This window comes from Gossypium hirsutum, chromosome A02 (genome assembly GCF_007990345.1).
Source record: "Gossypium hirsutum isolate 1008001.06 chromosome A02, Gossypium_hirsutum_v2.1, whole genome shotgun sequence".
In the NCBI taxonomy this organism is placed as follows: domain Eukaryota; kingdom Viridiplantae; phylum Streptophyta; class Magnoliopsida; order Malvales; family Malvaceae; genus Gossypium; species Gossypium hirsutum.
In genome coordinates this window covers 81592199-81619077 of record NC_053425.1, presented here as the reverse complement: position 1 = coordinate 81619077, position 26879 = coordinate 81592199, and the positions used below count along the sequence as shown (strand labels likewise).

The 26879-nt window shown below is 37.0% G+C and overlaps 1 protein-coding gene across 1 annotated transcript; it reads left to right on the top strand.

Moving 5' to 3' along the window:
* Positions 1-2784: 2784 nt before the first annotated feature.
* LOC107952362 (transcription factor bHLH144-like) lies at positions 2785-3234 on the top strand. The gene has a single exon (XM_016887621.1). The coding sequence runs from the start codon at positions 2785-2787 to the stop codon at positions 3232-3234; it is 450 nt and encodes a 149-aa protein (XP_016743110.1).
* Positions 3235-26879: the final 23645 nt, after the last annotated feature.

Sequence of the window (26879 nt, the reverse complement as noted above, 5' to 3'; positions counted from 1 at the left end):
TTCTTATATGAATTTACTCAAATCATAATATATGATACTGTAAAATATAAATTAACATAATTATTATTAAATATATTATAATTAAAATATATAATTTAATAAAATTCTTAATAAATAAAATTCTTCTATGAATTTACTCAAATCATAATATATGATACTATAAAAGAAAATTTCAAATAATTAATATTAAATATGATTTAATTAAATATATGATTTAATAAAATTTAAAATTATTATAACTAATATGATTATAGTTTATGAATTTGTATAATTTAAAATAATAATTATTACATATAATTTAATAATAATATATAATTTCATAAAATTCTTGATAATAAAAATTTTCTTATATGAATTTATACAATTTAAAATAATTAATATTAAATATAATTATATAGTGATATATAATTTCATAAAATTCTTAATAATAAAATGTTCTTATATGAATTTACTAAAATCAATATATAACTTGAGAATTATATTATGCATAAACATAATTAACTTATATTAAGAAAAGGTTAGATGAAAATGAAATTGTACATTAAAATCCATATGTTATATAGTTTTACAACATCAAAAAGTTTGAACATTGATATTTAATGGTAAGAAAGAAATCTCCTAACCCATTCCAATCGGGCAACTGAAGGTAAACTAAAGAAAACGATCATTTGAGTTGGATGGTCGGGAAGTTTACTCAATGCATCATACCGCTGATCGTCGGTTAAACCTTCAATTGACCATAAGGCTGAATATAAATTTGAAGCTCTCTCTTCCATATGTTGTTCTGACTTCTGCTGAACTACCACCTCGGAGGCAAAACTCCTACTGATTTGATCGCCAACGGCCTGGATTTTCTCCCCGAACAAAGTGGCAGCCTCATTAAATGAAGGAAACACATTATCACGAGCATCAGATTTCTTCTTTCTCTTGTTTGAAGATGAGGAACCCCCTTGGTCTCGATCTCCTCGCGGATCCGTACCAGAAACATCCATGTCGTCTAAAGAGACGTCAGCTTCGCAGTCATAGAATGTGTTTCTCTCTTCATTCATATCTGTAGTACGTACATCATCAGCATGTATTTCTTCAAGAACATCAGCAGCTGTTTGAGCATCTCTCCCAGTTGCTCGATCTCTTGCGTATATGGTAGTAAGCTGGTCATAGTAAGGGAAAGTACGAAATCTGAATTGGGCGGCTTCTTTGTGACTCTAAAAAAATGAGGAAATCATATTAGTCGTAAGTTTGGTAAAAATAATATAATAAAGACTTGAAATAATCTTACCTTTAAATAGGACTCCCAAACCGCATCTTCAGCAACAACGAGCTGCCTATGCTCGTCCCAACCAAAACCGCTATTGTTTTGGCCATTAAGCATGTCGTAGACGATTGACCACTCCCTTTTAAGTAACCTAATCCTTGATTCAATATTAGGTTTCGCCTTCAACATTGCATTTGGTAAAACCGTTTGTAGCATTCTTTCCAACTCGTTCAAATAACCGGCTTTGAACCCGGTATCAGCATTAAATGTTCCAACATTGTGCAGGTCCACCATGCTGGAAACTAATGCTGCATCTTCCTCGGGAACCCATTTTCTTTTGCTTCCTCGAGAAGCTTGAGCATTTGATTCTGGAACACCTGACATAATGATCTTAAGAACAAAAAAAACAAATTATATTAATTACTATTTTAATATCATGATTCAAAAGGTGCTTGCCAAACTAATTTAAAATTATAACACATGCTGAATGAGAAGAAATTAAATTATAATTCAACAAGTTCAGTACAATACAAAAATCAATACAGAAGTTTCACAAACGAATTTCTAGATGCTTGCCATTGGACTCTAAAATCTTGGGGCTCTATTTTATATTATATTAAACTTTACATCAATGGTCCCTAACCGACAGATTCGCAGCAAATTATCATGTAAAGATAATTTTATAAAAAAATACTATTTATTTAATTGATTGTTCAATAAAATAGTGAAACCAAAAAAAAGGTTATAATAATTATTGATGAATTTTTTCGAAACAACCCAGCATAATTTATACATCAGAATAAAAATAAAAATAAAAAGCAGATGATTTCGACAGCCGGCATAGTCTTATAATATATCATAACAGTTCGGAATCTAAACAAGAAGACACGACACATGCTAAGGATGTTAAACACACGAAGGACTAGAAACAAGATAAATCAGATAGAAAGAACTAGGAAAAAAAAACAAGAGCTTGTATTAATGGAGGTTTTTTCTTTTGTCTGATATGTATGCAGCTAGTAGTATTTTTAGAGGTTATATATATACAGTCAAAAATACTAGCTGATCTCTATTGGGATTAAAATTTAAACATGGATTATCAACATCGAGCTAGTTTCATTCTTAAAGCAAAATTTACAAAAATGGAGGCTCACTTCATTAAATCTATTAAATGACCATGAATACCAATGGAAAACTAACCTGTAATGAGCAAATCGGGGATGACTATGATGAAGAAGTGTTGGAACAAATAACCTGTAATAAGAAAGGGAAAGCTGATAAATTCCCATGTTGTGCATATTATAGAAGTAGTTGAAGTTCAATATAGAAAACATTAAAGGAAGATTAGATAGTATATATAGAGATGGTCAAGCTTTAGTTGATATAAAGAAGGATACTATTTTGATATTAAGAGAACAGGATAATAAGAATAAACTAAACAATCTCCAGGATTGGTTTACACAAGCTTTAGAAAAACAAACTACTGTTAGGGAACTAGTACAAAACAACCAAAGCACGATCATTCTGTTATGGTAGTTTTTCCTCCATGTGCAAAACACTTGCCGCCCCTCCATGGCATTGAGTTTCAACCCTTTGAGGTTTGTCCCAAGATCTTTGTTATTTTCAATCAGACTGATAATAGGAACCAAGTCTTGTTCAAACCGGCTATCACAAACAAGTTTCATGGTAATGGATTAAATGTTTTTGCAAATTACAATGATGGCAAGTATGAGAGGAAAGATGTTTATGATGTGGGAGAAGAAACATCCTCTTTTTTGAAAGAGGATTCGGATGATATTGATGCACTGCTCAGCTCGGAAGAGGAAGAACAAGTTGAGTATGACGAAGAAGAGGTTAGCACAGCCCGGACCTTTGGAAATTATGAATTCGATACTGCTGATTCTCGCTCTGCTCATGGCTTGAAACTGGAAATTATCAAATCGCCAAAGCACCCTCAAGTCTCGATGGAGCTGAATTGAATATTCGTTACCAACTGACAAATTTGACAGGGCAGAGAAAGAAAAAATATATGAAACTGAGATGGAAAACAATGAAAGTGAACTGGAAAGGTTGCGCAATTTAGTAAAGGAACTGGAGGAGAGGGAATTGAAGCTCGAGGGCGAATTGCTTGAGTACTACGGTTTAAAAAAGCAGGAATCAGATATTGCTGAATTACAAAAGCAGCTTAACATCAAGACAGTTGAAATTGACATGCTGAATATTACCATAAACTCTTTGCAAACTGAGAGGAAGAAGCTTCAAGAAGAGATTGCACATGGAGCTTCTATAAAGAAGGAGCTGGAGGTGGCTAGGAACAAAATCAAGGAGCTACAAAGGCAAATTCAACTTGCTGCTAACCAAACAAAAGCTCAGGTATTGTTTCTCAAGCAACAAGTTTCTGGTCTTCAAGCAAAAGAGCAAGAAGCCATCAAAAGTGATGCTGAGATTGACAAGAAATTGAAAGCTTTAAAGGAGTTAGAAATTGAAGTTGTGGAGCTTAGGAGAAAGAATAAAGAGCTTCAACATGAAAAGAGGGAGTTAACTGTTAAACTGGATGCTGCTGAAGCAAAAATAACCTCCCTTTCCAACATGACAGAGGTAAGTCCCACAGACATCTCTTATTTATCATATTCTGAACTATATTTATCTTATTTATCTTATTTATCAGCAAATGGTGTAAAGGAGAACAATCTTTCAGAATTAAATTATCTTCTGCACCCTCTAGCATGCCTATAGTGAAAAAGGTTTAAACTTAAAACCAATCAACTCCAAGATTCATTTATTTAGATGAATTATTTAAAACATTATGCAACCAATATTTGCTCTTCCAACTTAATTATAATTCAGCTTTTAGGACAAAATTCAAATTAAAACAAACCCACTTGCTATAGTTTATACCAACATCATTATTTTTCTTTGTTAATTAATAGAAAAAATTTTAATTGTTGTTGTGAGAATACTTGGCAACAAATACAAACAAAATCCTTAACTCTAAGGCAGAATTGTTCTTTATGAAGAAAAAGAAGCAGAAAGTACAAATCCTTGTTTAAAGAAGAAAACTAGGAATTGTGCAACTTTTTTCAATCATCTGCAATATTTGATCACACTGTGCAAGCAAAACATATGTTTCAATCTAAAAAAGCTTTCCAAAGTAAAAAAGAATCCATGCAGATCAGCAAGCAATGATCTTATCGGCTTTACTGCTTTGGTTTACAAGTGTGAACTACATTCACACCATCAATATGCATCACTTAGCATAAATTTATTTCCCCTCGCTTCCACCCGATCCTTGGGATCGATTAGTATAACAGGTAAAACGGTTCTGGAACTAGCACCAAAAAATGAAACAAGCAATACGAAGAAATAGAACTAGCAGAAAGAAAAAGAGTATAACATATTCAAGCGAGTATTTAGCACCAAAAAGAAAACGAAGAAATAGAACTAGCTGAAACAAGCAAAGGGAAAATTCTGGGAAAAAACCAACTCATTCAAAAAATGGCAGAAACTCTTATAAAATGTGGAGATAATGACACAGTTATACAACCATTATTATGAAAAGAATCATGTAAAATGCTTCAAGAAATGAAAAGTTTATTCATACCTCAAAAACCAAACGCCAAGACCGAGAGAAGAAACGATAAGGACAGAATCATCAACGAAATCAGTGGGAAATGGGAGGAGAAACGATGAGGACAGAAAAAGGAGAGGGTGGAGGTTGATTTCGGTTAGGGAGGGAGGTAAAACAGAGACTTGGGAAGGGAAGCCGGACGTAATAGCTAATCTGGGATTTGGGAAGGGAATAGAGAAGCAGAGAATTTGGGCATTAGGTCGGTATTGTAATAGGCGCGTAATACCTATTACAGCAAACCAAACGCCGGAATAGATCGATAATGTAATAGGCGCGTAATCGGGGCGTAATGGATTACCTATTACACTGAACCAAACATGACCTCAATATTCTAGTGAAACGCACCGTCTCTTTAAACTATTTTTTTTTGGCCAGCCCTAAAACTGAAAATTAGGGGGAAATTAGAAAAAATGCCGAAAAAGAAAATTGGAATTAGGTTGTAATTTTCTAAATTTAGAGAATTAGGTGGATTTTGGAGAAAGAAATAAAAAAAAATATTTCTTAATAAAATTTTTTTTTTAAAAAAATATTTTTTTACAAAATAAGTTTTATTTAGTATATTAATTTCTTTGGTTAAATAGTTAAATATTAATGGTTTTGCCTCTAAATCTTAAGTTCTATTCCTCTTTACTTACATTTACATTTTTTATTTTTTAATTGATTTTTTAATTAATAAATCTTTTATTTATATATATAAATTAATAAATATGTAATTATATAATAAAAATATTTATTTTATATATCATTATGTTAAAAATAGTTTTAATTCATAACTCTTTATTAATATATATAATAAAAATTAATTTTGATTTTATAATATTAAAATTTATCATACCTACAATGTAGACAAAAAAATAATAATATTTAAAATATTTTACATAGAAAAATAATAATGATATTTGAAATAATTATTTGATTTTATAATATTAGATATCATTGTACCCCCAATGAATGTGGACAAACTAAATATTTAATATATAAAGAAGGGTTAATTAGCTAAAAGAGGATAATTTTAAAGGTTAATTATGGAATTAGGACTTTTTTTTTAAATTTAAGAAAGTAGGTCAATTTTGAAGAGAGAAATAAAAAACGTGTCTAGCAGGACGCGCTTTCAGCATCCCTACTAACAACTCAACTGAAAACACGACTTGTTGGAAACATTTTCATCCAAGATAACTTTTGACCAATGGTCAAAAAATACAACAGCTAAAAACGGTTAGTTTATTTGCTATATAAACTCAATTCATTTTCTTTCTTTTGCATTTAAATCATATTCTGTAAATTCTCTCAACTATTTAGTTCTCATTTTTTTCATTTAATTTCTCTCAAATTTTAGTTGGTTTAATTTTATATTTCGTAATTTCTTTGATTTTATTTTATTTTTATAATTTATAAAAATGTCAATGTCGCTTATTGGTTTGGATGACAAACATATTTCCGGCATCCAATTGCAAATGCTAAGAAAAAATTATTAATTTTTTTAAATTTAATTAAGTTAATTATTAAGTTGTTAACATTATTAATTTCATAAATTTTTTATGTTTATAGAATCAGATTGAAAATCGAATTATGGAGACGTACATACACAATTTAAATGCGAGGGCACCGTGTGTTATTGAACAACACATGCAAGATGCGAGATTCTTGCATGTGTCTCGTATGTACAAGGGGACTAAATTGGATACTGCACTTATCAGTGTTTCGGTGGAAAGATGGAGACTCGAGACACACACATTCCATCTTCAATGCAGTGAATGTACAATTTGTAACAGACCGATTTTAGGGCTAGTCGGAATAGTGATTTTGGAACCACTAAATCGAGGTTGAGGAAATTATTTTAAATATTAATTTATGTATTGTAGCATGATTAGATAAGTACATGAAAATTTTGGTGAATTAATTTTAGTGATTGCTTGCCTAATTGTGAAAAAGGACTAAATCGCATAAAGTGCAAAAGTCCTATTTAGCTAAATAAGAGTATCAATTAGCTAAAGAACCTAATTTGGTGGCCTTAAAGAGTAATTAGACCCCCTAATTCTTAGGTTGGCTGGCCATAGGGGACAAACTGATGGGAAAGTCAAAATTAGGTGGTGTCTGGTCACCAATTTTGACTAGTTTGAATAAAATAAACAACAAAAGGTTTCATCTTTTTCACTCTTTCTTCTTCCACCAAAAATTTGGCTATTAGAGAGTTTTTTGAAGCTTGAAAATTTCAGCTACTTTAAGCCTTCACAAGTAAGTGGTTTTCATAACTTTTATTGATGATTTTTACATTTTTGGACCCCTTGAAGCAAGAGCTTTTAAATGAGGGGACTATTTTGCAAAATGGTTGAAAGTCTAGGGTTTTTACATGAGATAATTTAGGTTGTTTTCTGAATTTTTATGGAAGAATATGATTCTTTGGTGAGTAATAAACAACTTTTGTAAAGGGATTTCTCATGAAAACCCTAATAGGGACTATTTGCATGATTTGTAAAATAGATAATAAATCTGTAAAATAATGGAAATTTTGGATTATTTCTAGTATATAAAGTAATCATCTAGGTTTATAATATGAAGAAATTCGATAAAAATCAATTTTCGAGCATAGGGGTAAAATGGTCATTTTGTGAAAGTCTAGGGACAAAATAGTCAATTTTCCCAATTATGAACTTTCGGGAGTTAAATTGATATGCTGATGAAATAAATGAATTTTATTAATTTAGATCAAGAGAAACGTGATTCGGGTCTTGATCGGGGTAAGAATAAAGCTTACGGGGATTAAGCTCATCTTCATCATTTTGTATCGAGGTAACTACATATGTAAATAATGTGTTATCGAAGTTTACTTTGGCATATTTTAATAATACACATGTATAACTAGCTTATTGTTGTTATGTACCTAAATTCTAATTGTTGCCATGAATGTATAAACAATATGTTATGCGAGTAAATTACGATGTGAACAAAATGCGATGCTATTCGATTGGATATGAAGCCCGTTGAACCTTCGACATAGCATAGGATACAAAGGGGCATGTTATAAGAATTATGTGGTCTGACTCATGAGTTGAGTCTGAGTTCATGCAATAAATGCTATAAGTAACGTGGGTTCAGGTATTGACTTTGTGTACAAACCCGTGAGTGGCTCAATGAGTAAACGTTACATGATAACTATGGGGTCCAGGTCCTAACTTGATAGAAAGGCCCGTGAGTAGCTCAATTGTGAGCGTTTCATAGCATAAGGTAACCCTGATTTCGCATGTGGCATTTAGACGCAAATTCCTCGCGTATCCATATATATTTCGAGAGTTCAACGAGTAACCCGAAGATTTAGTTGGTGAATACTTTGATGAGGTATGTATACCGAACTCATGGTTAGGACCTGAGTAAGGAACGATGTATATTAAGTATACATAAATGAAAGGAAAAGTAAGATAGAGACGTTAAGTGATTTTTATCTTTTAAGCATGACAAGTTACCATTAGATGAATATGATTTTCTGATAATTACACTTCATTTGCATATATGTACTTACTAAGCTCCCACGCTTACCCTCCTTTCTTTTCTTTCCTTATAGTGCCGCCAAGTTAGCATCGGGGATCCAGTGACATGAAAAGCTTCGATTACACTATCACTCAAGACCTTGGTATAGTTAGTTTCATTGTTTTGTTTTCTAGCATGTATAGGGACTCGAGTCTTTGTTTAGCGTTTTGTTAGTTAGCCATAATGTGTTGGCTCATATGATGAATACGATATTTATTTTATATAAGGCCATGGATGATGGTCACTACTCATTTTGATTTATAAATGGAAGATGATATTTTTATGGATGAGTAAATTGCATAAATGAAATGTTGTCCATTGTGGTTATTTTGGCTATGTGATGTGCCTTTATGTTAGTATAGAGTGATTTTTGTGCAGGTTATATGAGAAAGGGTGATAAAAAGGCTTGGTAAATAGCCTCATTTTGTCCACACGGTTAGGCACACGGGCGTGTGTCTAGGCCATGTGTGACAAACGGTTTACCACATGGGTGTGTGATATGGTTGTTTGTCCCCTGCACGTAAGAATTGTAAGTCAGTATGCATGTTAGTAAACACACGGGCAGAGACACAGCCGTGTGTCTCAACCATGTGAAGGGCACGGCCTAGCACACGGGTGTGTGCCTTGGCCGTGTAGCCCTTGAGGATTGCTAAGGTCAGAAACAGAATGTCCAAGTTTTTGCACACAGGCTAAGACATGGGCGCGTCCTGACCGTGTGAAGGACACGGGCCTGAGACACGGGCGTGTTCCTAACCGTGTAAAAACCCTTGTAGGTGTGCATTTAGAATTAATTCCATACGGGTATATAACACGGGCGTGTCCCTATATTGCTTAGGCCGTGTGAGCCACACGGGTTAATAGCACGACCATGTTGAAATGTCACACGGGCGTGTTGGCCCTTCCACACGGACATGTGCCCCTGTGTTAAGAGTTATTTTCAGAGTTCCTTAAAGGACTCAAATTGTTTCTGAATGGGTTCCAATGGATGTTTTCGGCTTAATAGGCTCGTATTAAGGAGTTTATAGATACAATTGAAAAGGTTTTAATTTGACCATGTTTTGGTATTATGAAAACGTTTATATGTATAAATTTAAGTTAGGTAATGCCTTATATTTTGACCTGGCGTGGGATACGGGTGTAGGATGTTACATTTAGTGGTATCAGAGCTATGGTTTAGTCGGTTCTCAGACTAACGTAGCGTGTGTACAAGTCTAGTTATACATGCCATAAATAAATTGTGATAGTGTGACGACTCCTAACCTTTTTAAATTGTGTTTTCATATAGTAATGGATCCCGGTCAAACTATGGCAGATGACGTAAAAAGTAACGCGCCAGCCCCTGTCAAAGGGGTGGTGCCATCCTATAATCAACCTCTCACGGTTAGTTAGAGAGGAGGAGAAGGGACTCGAGAAGCTTTTTTCTACATAATGAATGAGTGGCATATAGAGTTTGTTCGAGCGAACCCAAATACTAAACCTCCTCCACCCCTATCTATCCCTCAACTTGTCCCTGTAATACCCTAGGGTATGGACCTTGAGAGGCGGAATAAACCTCCAGCGGATAAGATCCGGAAGCATAGAGCCAAAGAGTTCCGTGCTAATAAAGATGATGACCCTGAAAGGGCAGAATTCTGGCTTGAGAATACCATCAGGGTATTCGATGAATTATCTTGTACTTCCGAAGAATGCTTGAAGTGTGCTATATCTTTGTTGAGGGACTCTGCATACTACTGGTGGAAGATGATAGTGTCGGTGGTGCCTTAGGAAAGGGTCACATGGGAATTCTTCCAAGAGGAATTCCGGAAGAAGTACATCAGTGAAAGATTTATGGATCAAAAGCGTAAGGAATTCCTTGACTTTAAACAATGCAGCAAAACGGTCGTTGAATATGAAAGAGAGTTCATCTGACTTAGTAAGTACGCTCGGGAGTGTGTATCCTCTGAGGCCAAGATGTGTAGAACGTTCGAAGACAAACTTAATGAGGACATTAGACTATCAGTGGGTGTCATTGAGTTGAAAGAGTTCGTAGTACTTGTTGATCGGGCCTGTAAAGTTGAGGAATTAATCAAGAAAAAGAAGAAAACCGAAGCAAAAACTAGAGATGTAAGGAAGAGACATGCGAATAAGTTATTTCCATCACAGTCTAAGAAATCTAGAGACACCTACTCTCATTCTCATGCATCAGTTGGACATTCGTACAGAGATCGTAAGAAACAAGATTCAGATTTTAAGTCTTGGGCTACATCAGTGGCTAGCGTGGGCAATGTCAGATCTTCCAAACCAGAATGCCAGTATTGTGGTCGAAATCATTTCGACAAGTGTAGAATGAACGATGGATCTTATTTTCTGTGTGGTTCTCAAGACCACTTTATTAAGGATTTCCCTGAGATGAATGATAAAGAAAAATTTCAGAGTATAAGGCCAAGTGGCACTAATTTTAAAGGAAGACCTTAGAAGAATGATGGAGTTGGGGCTAGTAGCAAGAATGTGACGAGAGGCACTATCGTAAGGTCTAAAGCTAGAGCTCCGACTAAGACCTATGCCATACGTACACGTGAAGATGCATCTTCTCCTGATGTGATCACCAGTACATTCTCTCTCTATGATAATACTGTTATTGCTTAGATTGACCTTGGTTCTACTCATTCGTATGTGTGCATGAAGTTGGTGTCTAGCACGAATATACCTATTGAGTCTACGGAATTTATGATTAAAGTGTCAAACCCATTAGGCAAACATGTAATAGTCAATAAAGTATGTAAGAAGTGTCTTTTGGTAGTTAAAGGTCATTGTTTTCTGGCCAATTTGATGATGTTACCATTCAATGAGTTTGATGTCATATTGGTTATGGATTGGTTGACATTCCATGATGCTGTAGTAAATTGTAGACAAAAGGTTATTAGATTAAAATGTGAAAATGGTGAAACCCTTTGGGTTAAATCAGGTGAGCCAGAGAACTTGCTTACGGTGATATCCTCCATGTCTGCCTAGAAATGTTTGAGGAAATGATGTGAAGCTTATTTGGGTTTTGTAATGAATACTAAGGAATCAGAGTTGAAAGTTGAGTCAGTGCCAGTTGTCAGTGAATATGTGGATGTATTCCCGGAAGAATTGCCTGGGTTACCCCTAATAGAGAGGTTGAATTTGGTATAGAGCTAATGCTAAGGACCACGCCTATTTTGATTGCTCTGTATCGGATGGCCCCGACTAAGTTGAAAGAACTAAAGTTACAGTTGCAAGAATTGACTGACAAGGGTTTCGTGAGACCGAGTTTTTCACCATTTGGTGCTCCGGTGTTATTTGTGAAAAAGAAAGATAGATCTATGAGGTTGTACATAGATTACCGGCAGTTAAATAAGAGGATAATCAAGAACAAATACCTGTTGCTGCAAATTGACGACTTGTTTGACCAACTGAAAGGAGCAGCATGGTTTTCTAAGATAGACTTGAGATCTGGCTACTATCAACTACGAGTTAAAGAAGCAGATGTGCCTAAGACTACATTTAGAACGCGGTATGGCCACTATGAATTTCTAGTCATGCCTTTCGGTTTAACAAATGCTCCCGTCTGTTTATGGATTTAATGAATAGGGTATTTCGACCATATTTAGATAAGTTTGTAGTTGTATCCATTGATGACATCCTGATATACTCTAGAGACAGGGTAGAACATGCTGAACACTTGAGAACCGTCTTGCAGACTCTGAGGGACAATCAGTTGTATGCCAAATTTAGTAAAAGCGAGTTTTGGCTTCGAGAAGTCGGCTTTTTGGGTCATATTATCTCGTGTGATGGTATTAGGGTCGATCCCAGCAAGGTTTCTACTATTGTTGAATGAAAGCAGCCAAAGAGTGTGACTGAAGTTAGAAGCTTTTTAGGGTTGGCCGGTTATTACAGACGATTTGTGAAGGACTTCTCTATGATTACGACTCCCATGACAAGGTTGCTTCAAAAAAGAGTTAAGTTTGAATGGTCGGATAAGTGTCAGCAGAGTTTCTAGAAGTTGAAGATGTTGTTGACTAAGGCTCCCGTACTAGTACAACTCGAATCAGGAAAAGGGTTCGTGATTTATAGCGATGCTTCTTTGAAGGGGTTGGGATGTGTACTTATGCAAGAGGGCAAAGTTGTGGCTTATGCCTCGAGACAATTGAAACCTCACGAGAAGAACTATCCGACACACAACCCAGAGTTGGCCGCCATAGTATTTGTTCTGAAGATCTGGCGACATTATTTGTTCGGAGAGATATGTCATGTATACTCCGATCATAAAAGTCTTAAGTACTTGATGACCCAAAAAGATTTAAATCTGAGGCAACGTAGATGGTTGGAACTATTAAAAGATTATGATTTGATTATAGATTACCATCCAGAAAAGGCAAATGTGGTCGCCGATGCATTAAGTAGAAAATCATTGTTTGCCTTGAGAGCAATGAATACCCAATTGACCTTTCAGAGGATGGTTCGGTTCTAGTAGAGTTAAAAGCTAGACCGACATTTCTTTAAGAAATTTTTTAGGCTCAGAAGGGTGATAGCGAATTAGTATCCAAGAAAACCCTGTGCGAATCGGATGTTGAATCGAATTTTCGGATCGGTTCTGACGGTTGCTTGAGATTTCGAGATAGGATTTGTGTTCTTAAGAACACCGAATTGATTCGGAAGATATTAGATAAGGCACATAGTGGTTGTTTATCAGTACACTCCAGGAGTACGAAAATGTATAATGATTTGAAGAAAATGTATTGGTGGCCGGGAATAAAAAGAGATATTTTAGAGTTCATTTTCAAGTGTTTTATGTGTCAGTAAGTGAAGGCTGAACACCAAGTACCTTAGGGCCTACTTCAGCTCACGATTCTCGAGTGAAAGTGGGATGAGATTACTATGGATTTCGTGACGGATTTACCGATAACCCTGAAGAAAAATGATGCTGTTTGGGTTATCGTGGATAGGCTAACAAAGTCGGCACATTTTATACCAGCGCGTATCGACTACTCCCTTGAGAGATTGGCTGACTTGTACGTTTCTGAAATTGTGAGACTACATGTGTTGCCCTTGTCGATTATTTTGGATAATGACTCGAGATTTAACTCGAGGTTTTGGAAAAAAGTTACAAGAGGCATTGGGAAAAAAGTTGAGTTTCAGCACGGCATTTCACTTGCAAGCAGACGATCAGTCGGAAAGAGTGATTCAGATTTTAGAAGACATGTTGCGGTATTGTATTCTCATATTTCAGGGTAGTTGGGAAAGGTACTTATCATTGGTTGAATTCGCCTACAATAATAGTTATCAGTCGAGTTCGAAGATGACGCCTTATGAGGCTTTATATGGGCAAAAGTGTCGAACGCCCTTATATTGGACCGAGCTTAAAGAAAGTCAAATTCACGGGGTCGATCTAGTCAATAAGAATGAAGAGAAAGTTAAAGTGATTCACAACTATTGGTAGGCCGCCTCGAATAGGCAGAAATCCTATGTAGATTTGAAATGGAAAGAGATCAAATTTCAAGTTGGCGATCGAGTGTTTTTGAAAGTATCCCCATGGAGAAAAGTTTTTAGATTTGGTAGAAGGGGCAAGTTGAGTTCACGTTTCATAAGAGCCTATGAGGTTACCGAAAGAGTAGGGCCAGTTGCCTATAGATTGGCCTTACCACCAGAATTGGAAAAGATTCATGATGTGTTTCATGTGTCCATGCTACGTAGATATAGATGAGACCCTTCGTATGTGATTGCGTCAACAGAAGTTGAGATTCATCCGAATATGTCTTATGGTGAGGAACCTGTTAAGATCCTAGTTCGAGAGGTTAAGCAACTGAGAAATAAGAACATTTCCCCTTGTGAAAGTGTTATGGCAGAAACATGGGGTTGAAGAGGCCACATGGGAGCCCGAAGATATCATGAAAAGCCAATACCCAAACCTTTTTTACTAGTAAGATTTTTGAGGATGAAAATCCCTAAATGGGGGAAAATTGTAACAGCCTGATTTTGGGGCTAGTCAGAATAGTGATTTTAGAACCACTAAATTGAGGTCGAGGAAATTATTTTAAATATTATTTTATGTATTGTAGCATGATTAGATAAGTACATGAAAATTTTGGTGAATTAATTTTAGCGATTGGTTGCCTAATTGTGAAAAAGGAGTAAATCGCATAAAGTTCAAAAGTCCTATTCTGCTAGATAAGAGTGTCAATTAGCTAAAGAACCTAATTTGGGGACCTTAAAGAGCAATTAGACCCTCTAATTCTTAGGTTGGCTAGCCATAGGAGACAAATTGATGGGAAAGTCAAAATTAGGTGGTGTTTGGTCACCAATTTTAACTAGTTTGAATAAAATAAACAACAAAAGGTTTCATCTTTTTCACTTTTTCTTCTTCCACCAAAAAAATTGCCATTAGAGGGTTTCTAAAGCTTAAAAATTTCAGCTACTTTAAGCCTTCACAAGTAAGTGGTTTTCATAACTTTTCTTGATGATTTTTACATTTTTGGACCCCTTGAAGCAAGAGCTTTTAAATGAGGGGACTATTTTGCAAAATGGTTGAAAGTCTAGGGCTTTTCCATGAGATCATTTAGGTTGTTTTCTGAAATTTTATGGAAGAATATGATTCTTTGGTGAGTAATAAACAACTTTTGTGAAGGGATTTCTCATGAAAACCCTAATAGGGACTATTTTGCATGATTTGTAAAATATATAATAAATGTGTGAAATAGTGGAAATTTTGGATTATTTCTAGTATATAAAGTAATCATCTAGGTTTATAATATGAAGAAATTCAATAAAAATTAATTTTCGAGCATAAGGTAAAATGGTCATTTTGGGAAAGTCTAGGGGCAAAATAGTGAATTTGCCCAATTATGAACTTTCGGGCGTTTAAATTGTTATGCTGATGAAATAAATGAACTTTATTAATTTAGATCTAGAGAAAAGTGATTCGGGTCTTGATCAGGGTAAGAACAAAGTTTACGGGGATTAAGCTCGTCTTCGTCATTTTGTTTCGAGGTAACTACATATGTAAATAATGTGTTATCGAAGTTTACTTTGGCATATTTTAATAATACACATGTATAACTAGCTTATTGTTGTTATGTACCTAAATTATAATTGTTGCCATGAACGTATAAAAGACATGTTATGCGAGTAAATTACGATGTGAACAAAATGCGATGCTATTCGATTAGATATGAAGCCCATTGAACCTTGGACATAGCATAGGATACAAAGGGGCATGTTATAAAAATTATGTGGTCTAAACTCATGAGTTGAGTCTGAGTTCATGAGATAAATGTTATAGGTAACGTGGGTCCGGGTACTGACTTTTGTACAGACCCGTGAGTGGCTTAATGAGCAAACGTTACATGATAACTATAGGGTCCGGATCCTGACTTGATAGAAAGGCTCTTGAGTAGCTCAATTGTGAGCGTTTCACAGCACGAGGTAACCCTGATTTCATATATGGCATTTAGACGCAAATTCCCCGTGTATCCATATGTATTTCGAGAGTTCAACAGGAAACCCGAAGATATAGTTGGTGAATACTTTGATGAGGTATGTATACCGAACTCATGGTTAGGACCTGAGTAAGGAACAAGGTGTATTAAGTATACATAATTGAAAGGAAAAGTAAGATAGAGACGTTAAGTGATTTTTATCTTTTAAGCATGACAAGCTACCGTTAGATGAATATGATTTTCTGATAATTACACTTCATTTGCATATATGTACTTACTAAGCTCCCACGCTTACCCTCCTTTCTTTTCTTTCCTTATAGTGCCACCAAGTTAGCATCGGGGATCCAGTGACATCAAAAGCTTCGATCACACTATCACTTAAGACCTTGGTATAGCTAGTTTCATTATTTTGTTTTCTAGCATGTATAGGGACTCGAGTCTTTGTTTAGTGTTTTGTTAGTTAGCCATAATGTGTTGGCTCATATGATGAATACGATACTCATTTTGTATAAGGCCATGGATGATGGTCAATACTCATTTTGATTTATAAATGGAAGATGATATTTTCATCGATGAGTAAATTGCATAAATGAAATGTTATCCATGGTGGTTATTTTGTCTATGTGATGTGCCATTTTGTTAGTATAGAGTGATTTTTGTACAAGTTACATGAGAAAGGGTGACAAAAAGGCTTGGTAAATAGCCTAATTTTATCCACACAGGTAGGCACACGGGCGTGTGTCCAGGCTGGGTGCAACACACGATTTACCACATGGGCGTGTGATATGGTCATGTGTCGCCAACACGTAAGAATTGTAAGTCAGTATGCATGGTAGTAAACACACGGGCAGAGACACGACCGTGTGTCTCAGTCATGTGAAGGGAACGGCCTAGCACATGGGCGTGTGCCTCGGCCATGTGGCCCTTGAGGGTTGCTAACGTTAGCAACAGAATATCCAAGTTTTTGCACATGGTCTAAGACACGGGCGTGTCCTGGCCGTGTGAAGGACACGGGCCTGAGACACAAGCATGTTCTAGGCTGTGTGAAAACCCCTATAGGTGTGCATTTAGAATTAATTCCACATGGATATATGACGTGGGCGTGTCCCTGTATTGCTTAGGCCGTGTGAGCCACACGGGCCAATTGCACGACCATGTTGAAATGTCACACTGGCGTGTTCCCCTCCCACACAGGTGTGTACCTTGAGTTAGGAGTTATTTTCAGAGTTCGTTAGAGGAGTCGGATTGTTTCCGAATGGGTTCCAATGGATGTTTTGGGCTTAGTAGGCTCGTATTAAGGACTTTATAGATACAATTGAAAAGGTTTTAATTTGACCATGTTTTGGTATTATGAAAATGTTTATATCATAAGTTTAAGTTAGGTAATGCCTCATATTCCGACCCGGCGTGGGACACGAGTGTGTGGTGTTACACAATTACACTCGAGGATGTTACTTTACAACTCAGTTTATTGGTGGATGGGGCAATCATTACAGGGGTAGGGGGCATTGGTGATTAGAGCCCAAGTTGCAAGTAAGTATTGGCAAGGTGTCGGACAAGTTTAGTGGTAGCCGGATAAAGATGAAATGGTCTAACAATTTCAATTATATCGACAACTATATGAGCGCCGTTGAAAAAAATAATTGCGAGCATTCATGATGGGGTTATTCGGGGGTCTTTTATTGCCTGATAAATCTTAAAATCCTATACATTTAAGGTGGCTACTAGGGCTAGTGTGACAGCCCTAAATTGACCCTAGTCGAGAAGTGGTTTCGGGACCGCTAAACCGAGTCACCGAAGTATTTGAATGTGATATTTATTGTCTAGAATATGTGAATATAAATGTGTGAAAGTTTTAAGCTTCGATTTGGTCGATTGCCTGTGAATTTAGTTAATAGGACTTATGTGAGAAAATTTAGAAATGTGCTAGGCAAATGTAAGTGGCCTATTAATGCATGTTATAAGAATGAAGGGTTTGCATGTCAAATATCCATTTATTTTGAGTAGTGGCCGGCCATGGATGGGTCATAGATGATAATATGAATTTCCTATTAGCATTATGGGTTTAGAAAATAAAATAGTGAATTAAGAATGATAAAACATGAGGTGAGTGGGAGGAGAAACCAAAGTTGTCCCCCTTACTCCCCATTGCCGTGACTAGACAAGAAAAGAAAAAAAAATGTTTATCCTTGGCCGAAAATTCTAAGGAGGAAGGAAGAAGAAAGGTTGAAGAGGTTCGGCCATGCATGTAACTAGGCTAAGGTATGTTTGATGTTGCTCCATGAGATTCATGTATATTTTTAGTTGTTAGCTTGAGTTCTACCTAGCCCATGGTTTAAATCTTTGCTATATGAGGGAGATGATACTCGGCCATGGGTGTTGTGTTATTGGTTGGTGTGATGTTGTGTTGATGAGGTAGGAAGATGATAGAGTTTGAGTGCTCAACAAAAAGGATTGGATGTGAGTGTGTGTGAGAATTTGAAAAAGGTAGGTCCTAGCAACTTCATGAGGAATTCGGCCATGGTAGGAAGTGGAAGAGAAATATAGTTGTTGTTCATGTTAGATGAAGTAGAGAAGTTGTGTGCTAAGGTCGAATGTGACTTTGAATATTATTGAGTAATGTATGTGTTTTGAATTGATGGAATGGAGAGGATGCTCTAATTTTGTTATGAACAATTATATGTTAAAATAAGGGTTGCTAAGTTAGCTATTAAGGTGAAGTGCAAATGTTAGTATTTGATTACTAGTGTATATAGGTGTTTTAGCCGAGCTTTGAACTTGAAACAAAATGGTAATTAGTCAATACAAGTGACCATATTTGTAGAATGTATTAAGCATATAATCGGCCTCAACATAGACATGCATATTCGGCCACATGAGGTAGATTGGTGTTGCATGTATTCGGTTAGAGGCAAGCATATTGATGCTTTTATCTCGGCTTAGATAATCGGCTAAAAGAGAGTGTGGGCTAATATGTTGAGTTGATTCATGATTTCATATATATGTGACTCTAATGTCTAATGTATATATGGGTTAAGTACCTTGAGTTTCTCTTTTGATGTTCAAATGATTAAATCAATTTATTTGTTAAATTAAGCTCAAGAGCAAATGGGAACTAAATCCGATAAAGGGAAGGAAAAAGTGATCGAATAGCCGTCGAAATCGTTCGACAACATCCGAGGTAAGTTTTCGAGTAATGAAACTTAGTTTACGATTTGATTAAGTCATGACGTATAATCATAACAATATACGGTGATATAATGATTCTACTTGAATTATATGTGAGTTAATTAGTCTATACGTATGATGGGTAGCCGTATGTGCATAGAAATCATGTCATGAAGCAAACCGAATCATGCTGTTCGTATGTGGCTATTGAGCCAAAAATGGGAATGCTTAATAATTGATTTGTGTTTGAATTCTAGTTATTAAAACGAAATAAAGATGTGTCATGATTTACTGATATGTGCATGAATATTCGGATACTAACGGGGTTAAGTCCCGAAGACATTTGTGCTAGTGATTAATTCCGGGCTAAGTCCCGAAGGCATTTGTGCGAGTTACTAATTCCGGGCTAAGTCCCGAAGGCATTGGTGCGAGTTACTAATTCTGGGCTAAGTCCCGAAGGCATTTGTGCGAGTTGCTATATCTGGGCTAAGACCCGAAGGCATTTATGCTAGTGACCATATCCGGGCTAAGACCCGAAGGCCTTGTGCGAGTGGTTATATCCAGCTAAATCCCGAAGATACTTGGGTTTGGGAATGAGCGATCTTGCTGTAATAATTTCAATTAATACGCTCGTAAAATCCTAACGATGAGGTATGTTTCGTATGTGCATTGAGATAATTGATTCCTTCTAAATAGTATTTGCTCAATCGATTAACAAGCTTCCGGCTTTTAGTCAGGTTGATTCCTTATGTATGAATATAAGGGTTGGAAATGTGAAGTAGGTATGATTGTGAGAATATGTGTATATGAAATTATTCGTTTAGTCGTATGAATGCTATACTTTAGTTGTGCATGATTTCATTGCTCAAAACTTACTAAGCATTAAATGCTTACTCCGTTTCTTTGATTCTCTATTTTATAGATTTTGGCTCGTCAGCTATCGGGCTCGGGATTGTCGAAGTCGAAGTCGTCTACACTATCAAAGCCCTTTTTGGTACACTTTTGGTTGAACTCTGAAAATGGCATGTATAGGACTGCCCTTGTGTTATTAGTCAAGTACTTCGGTGTTGTATATATTTGGATAGCCATGCGAAAATGGCTTATATGTTTTAAGCATAGTGTTATAATCATTTTGTATGTATATGGTTATTGAGAGGTGTGGATATGCTTGGCAATGATTGGCCATTGGAATGGTTAATCATGATCATAATTTGTGCTATATATGCTAAAGGGCTAGTTGAATCATGGAAACTATGAAATAGGTAAAGTCTACCTTAAAGGCTGATGTTGACAGCAGCAGTGGCGTAAATTTGAAAAATCACTAAAAATAGTGGGAATGGAATTAAATAGTGAATAAATTATGTAATCTAACCTTGATGAATCTAATTTCATACGGAAGAAACGAAACGATCATATGAGTCGTATTTTAAGGGATATTTAAGTTTTTGTGGAACAGGGTTAAAGCGATTTCTGGATCCCCTGATCTGACTTTGGAAATTCACTATAAATTAACCAGAGATAATTATAAGTCATGCCATATATGTATAGATTACTTTTTGAGTCTAGTTTACTTAGAAACAAACGGCATAAGTATTGAAGCCCTGTACAGGGAGATATATGAGTCGTAATGCATGAAGGTCAGAGCAGTCGAACCCTGAAACAAGGGAGACTTTAACTAATAAACTGTACTAATTGGCCCAACCAAAAATTCTAGAAAAAAATTTGTAGATGTACTTATGGGTCTAGTTTCAGAAAAAATTTACAGAACTGGTTTTCAAGTTTTGGAACTCGAGATATGATTTTTAAGGTGACAGTGACGCAGTTAGCCAGCTTGTCTGGAAATTTTAAATGAACTGTGTTTTACAATGAAATAAGTCTGTTAGCACCTCGTGTTCGACTCCGACAATGGTATCGGGTACGGGGTGTTACAAATTCTATTGGTATCAGAGCCACGATTTAGTCGATTCTATGACTACCGTAATACGTTTGGGTCTAGCTATATATGCCATTATGCAATTATTTGATAGTGTGGTGATTTCTGACAATTGAAAATGTGTTTATTTATAGTAATGGATCCCGATCCCAACCGAGCGGTAGCTGATGATCTTGAGAGTGTAGCGCCTGCTCCCGCGCAAGGGACAGCGTCGGCGGACTCTCAACCTATTGCTAGTAATCCGAACGATGAAGCTAGACAAGCTTTTTATAGCGTGATGAATGATTGGTTCAACCAATACATTCGAACTAATACGGCTGTTCCACAACCTCCATTCCCGACTAATACCACCCCCGCACCTACAATACCTCCGGCAACTGACCAAATAAGGTCAAATAAGCCCCCAGTTGACAGAATCCGAAAACACGGGGCTACTGAATTTAAAGCTACGGACAGCGATGATGCCGAGCAAGCTGAATTTTGGTTGGACAACACTATTTGGGTACTCGATGAGCTATCTTGCACACCCGATGAGTGCCTAAAGTGTACTATCTCCTTGCTACGTGATTCTACCTACTATTGGTGAAATACGTTGACTTCGGTTGTGCCCAGAGAGCAAGTAATTTGGGAGTTTTTCCAAACCGAGTTTCGAAAAAAGTATATCAGTCAGAGATTCATGGATCAAAAACGGAAGGAATTTCTTGAACTTAAACAAGGTTCCATGTCGGTTACCGACTATGAACGAAAGTTTGTAAGGCTTAGCCGGTACGCTCGAGAATGTATTTCTTCAGAAGCTGTGATGTGTAAACGTTTCGAGGATGGATTGAATGATGATATAAAGCTGTATGTTGGCATTTTGGAAATCTGAGAATTTGTGGTGCTTGTCGAGCGAGCTTGCAAAGCCGAGGAGCTCAGTATGGAGAAAAGAAAAGCTGAGGTGGGAGCAAAGGAGTTTCGTAAGAGGTCTTCGGGGAAGCCCTTCCAATAGTCATTGAAGAAATTTAGAGATGACTTAGGCCGGTCTAGATACACTTCGGGTTTTTCTAGACGAGATCGCGATCGACCCCCTGTGAGTGCACGAGTCACTTTGGTCGCCAGTGGTGGAAATGATCGTCGAGACAGAATGGAGTGTCAATATTGTGGTAAATGGCATTCGGGGAGTTGTAGATTCCATGACCGCTCCTGTTACAAGTGCGGATCAGCTGACCACTTTATTAAAGACTGCCCGAGATTGTCTGAACAGAATGTAGATCAGAGTGGGAAACCGGGTGCTACTACTGCTCGGGGTAGACCATCTAGAAATACGGGCAATGCTAGTGGCAGTCAGAGAGGATCTAGAGATGCTACAACCAGATCTGAGGCTCGTGCTCCTGCTAGAGCTTACGCTATACGCGCACGCGAGGATGCTTCCTTGCCAGATGTTATTACCGGTACTTTTACTCTCTTTGATACTAATGTGATTGCTTTGATTGACCCTGGTTCTACTCATTCTTATATATGTGAAACCTTAGCATCCAGTAAGACTTTACCTATTGAGTCTACTGAGTTCGTAATTCGGGTGTCAAATCCCTTGGGTTGTTACGTGCTTGTCGATAAAGTGTGCAAGAAATGTCCCCTAGTAATCCGAGGTTCCTGTTTTCCGGCCGATTTGATGCTTTTACCGTTTGACGAATTTGATGTTATCTCGGTATGGATTGGTTGACCGTACACGATGCAATTGTAAATTGCAAAAGAAAAAATATCGATTTAAGGTGTGTAAATAACGAGAAAATCCGAGTTGAGTCTACTGACTTGAATAGGTTGCCAGCTGTAATATCATTGATGTTGGCTCAGAAATATGTAAGAAAGGGGTGTGAAGCATACCTTGCGTATGTACTTGATGACGAAGAGTTAGAAAAGAAGCCTGAATCCGTGCCAGTGGTTTGTGAATACCCGAATGTTTTTCCCGAAGAATTACCGGGTTTACCACCTGTTCGGGAAGTAGAGTTTGGTATTGAGCTTGTACCTGGGACTACACCGATTTCGATAGCTTCGTATCGTATGGCACCAACCGAGTTAAAAGAGTTGAAAGCTCAGTTGCAAGAGTTGACAGATAGGGGTTTCGCTCGACCAAGTTTCTCACCTTGGGGTGCACCAGTATTGTTTGTGAAAAAGAAGGACGGAACCATGAGGTTGTGCATCGACTATCGTCAGCTGAATAAAGTGACAATAAAGAATAAATATCCGTTACCGCGTATTGATGATTTGTTTGATCAACTAAAGGGAGCCTCGGTGTTTTCAAAGATAGATTTGAGATCGGGTTATTATCAGTTGCGAATTCGAGATTCGGATATACCCAAAACTGCTTTCAGAACGAGATACGGTCACTATGAATTCTTAGTGATGCCGTTTGGGCTCACTAATGCCCCCGTGGTATTTATGGATTTGATGAATCGGATCTTCAGACCGTATTTGGATCGGTTTGTAGTTGTGTTTATCGATGATATTTTGGTCTATTCGAGAAATGAAACCGATCATGCTGAACACCTGGGATTAGTGTTGCAAATTTTACGGGATAAGCAGTTATATGCTAAGTTCAGTAAGTGTGAGTTTTGGTTAAGAGAGGTTAGCTTCTTGGGTCATGTGGTGTCTGTATCGGGTATTTGAGTTGATCCGAACAAAATTTTGGCCATACTTAACTGGAAGCCTCCGAGAAATATTACTGAAGTTCGGAGCTTTTTGGGACTTGCCAGTTACTACAGACGCTTTGTAAAGGGTTTCTCGATGATAGCCACACCAATGACGAAACTACTTCAGAAATATGTTAAGTTTGAATGGACAGAAAAGTGTCAGAAAAGTTTCGATCAACTGAAAACTTGTTTGACTGAAGCTCCAGTACTAGTGCATCCCGAATCAGGCAAAGAGTTTGTCATTTTTAGTGATGCATCCCAACTTGGGTTGGGTTGCGTATTGATGCAAGAGGGTCGAGTTGTAGCTTATGCGTCGAGACAACTGAAGCCACACGAGAAAAATTATCCGACCCATGATCTTGAACTAGCTGCCATCGTGTTCGCTTTGAAAATATGGTGACATTACTTATTTGGCGAGAAGTGTCATGTATATTCGGATCACAAAAGTCTCAAATATTTGATGACTCAAAGAGACTTGAATCTGCGACAAAGACGTTGGCTCGAGTTGTTGAAAGATTATGAGCCTGTCATTGACTATCACCCGGGAAAGGCTAATGTGGTTGTGGATGCCTTAAGTCGTAAATCACTGTTTGCTTTACGAGCGATGAATGTACACTTGTCTATTCTATCCGACAATGTGTTAGTGGCAGAATTAAAGGCCAAACCATTGCTGATTCATCAAATTCGTGAAGCTCAGAAAGTCGATGATGAACTGGTTGCAAAACGGGCTGAATGTGTTTCAAATATGGAATCAGAGTTTCAAATTGATGATGACGATTGTTTGAGGTTCAGAAATCGTTTGTGTGTTCGAAGAAGTTCAGAACTTATTTTGATGATTATGAACGAAGCTCATTGTAGCCGAATGTCAATTCACCCAGGGAGTACGAAAATGTACAACGATCTGAGGCGTCAGTTTTGGTGGCATGGTATGAAACGAGACATTTCCGATTTTGTTTCGAAGTGCTTAGTATGTCAGCAAGTGAAGGCGGAACATCAAGTGCCTACGGGCTTACTTCAGCCGATCATGATACCTGAATGGAAATGGGATCGAGTCACGATGGATTTTGTATTTGGGTTGTTGTTGATAGACTGACTAAATCGTCTCACTTTATCCCCGCACGCACGGATTTTTCATTGGATAAACTAGCTTAATTGTATGTTTCTCAGATTGTAAGATTACACGGGGTACCTATTTCTATTGTGTCGGATAGAGATCCGAGATTCACCTCACGATTTTGGAAGAAATTGCAAGAAGCTTTGGGTACCAAGTTGCATTTTAGCACCACTTTTCACCCCCAAACCGATGGTCAATCCGAGCGGATAATTCAGATACTTGAGGATATGTTGAGATGTTGCATCCTCGAGTTTAGTGGTTCATGGGAGCGGTATTTACCTTTGATTGAATTTGCTTACAACAATAGTTTTCAATCAAGTATTAAGATGGCGCCTTACGAGGCTTTGTACGGTCGAAAATGCCGTACACCATTGTTTTGGACCGAGCTCGATGAAAGTAAAATTTTCGGAGTTGATTTGATTAAAATGCTGAGCAGAAAGTAAAAATAATTCGTGAAAGTCTGAAGGCAGCATCAGATCGTCAGAAGTCGTATGCGGATTTGAAACGAAAAGACATTAAATATCAGGTGGGAGACAAAGTGTTTCTTAAAGTTTCACCTTGGAAAAAGTTACTCAGATTTGGCCGTAAGGGCAAATTGAGTCCGAGATTCATTGGGCCGTATGAAATCTCCGAACGAGTTGGTCCAGTTGCATATAGGTTGCTTTTACCCCCTGAACTTGAAAGGATCCACAACGTTTTTCATGTTTCGATGCTTCGACGTTACAGATCTGATCCTTCTCACATAATAAGTCCCTCCGAGGTTGAAATTCAAGCCGATATGAGTTATGAAGAAGAACCAATTCGTATCCTAGCTCGTGAAGTGAAAGAGTTGCGAAACAAAAAGGTTCATTTAGTAAAAGTGTTACGGCTCAAACACGGGATGGAAGAAGCTACTTGGGAACCCGAGAACTCTATGAAAGAACGATACCCAAACCTATTTACTGGTAAGATTTTTGGGGACGAAAATTTCTTAAAGTGGGGGAGAGTTGTGACAGCCCTAAATTGACCCTAGTCGGGAAGTGGTTTCGGGACCGTTAAACCGAGTCACCGAAGTATTTGAATGTGATATTTATTGTCTAGAATATGTGAATATGAATGTGTGAAAGTTTTAAGCTTCGATTTGGTCGATTGCATGTGAATTTAGTTAATAGGACTTATGTGAGAAAATTTAGAAATGTGCTAGGCAAATGGAAGTGGCCTATTATTGCATGTTATAAGAATGAAGGGTTTGCATGTCAAATATCCATTTATTTTGAGTAGTGGCCGGCCATGGATGGGTCATATATGATAATATGAATTTCCTATTAGCATTATGGGTTTAGAAAATAAAATAGTGAATTAAGAATGATAAAACATGAGGTGAGTGGGAGGAGAAACCAAAGTTGTCCCCCTTACTCCCCATTGCCGTGACTAGACAAGAAAAGAAAAAAAAAATGTTTATCCTTGGCCGAAAATTCTAAGGAGGAAGGAAGAAGAAAGGTTGAAGAGGTTCGGCCATGCATGTAACTAGGCTAAGGTATGTTTGATGTTGCTCCATGAGATTCATGTATATTTTTAGTTGTTAGCTTGAGTTCTACCTAGCCCATGGTTTAAATCTTTGCTATATGAGGGAGATGATACTCGGCCATGGGTGTTGTGTTATTGGTTGGTGTGATGTTGTGTTGATGAGGTAGGAAGATATAGAGGTTGAGTGCTCAAAAAAAAGGATTGGATGTGAGTGTGTGTGAGAATTTGAAAAAGGTAGGTCTTACCAACTTCATGAGGCATTCGGCCATGGTAGGAAGTGGAAGAGAAATATAGTTGTTGTTCATGTTAGATGAAGTAGAGAAGTTGTGTGCTAAGGCCGAATGTGACTTTGAATATTATTGAGTAATGTATGTGTTTTGAATTGATGGAATTGAGAGGATGCTCTAATTTTATTATGAACAATTATATGTTAAAATAAGGGTTGCTAAGTTAGCTATTAAGGTGAAGTGCAAATGTTAGTATTTGATTACTAGTGTATATAGGTGTTTTAGCCGAGCTTTGAACTTGAAACAAAATGGTAATTAGTCAATACAAGTGACCATATTTGTAGAATGTATTAAGCATATAATCGGCCTCAACATAGACATGCATATTCGGCCACATGAGGTAGATTGGTGTTGCATG

What these genes read in the sequence shown, in the direction of transcription:
- LOC107952362 (XM_016887621.1), top strand. Translation starts at nt 2,785, where the DNA reads ATGGTAGTTTTTCCTCCATGTGCAAAACACTTGCCGCCCCTCCATGGC.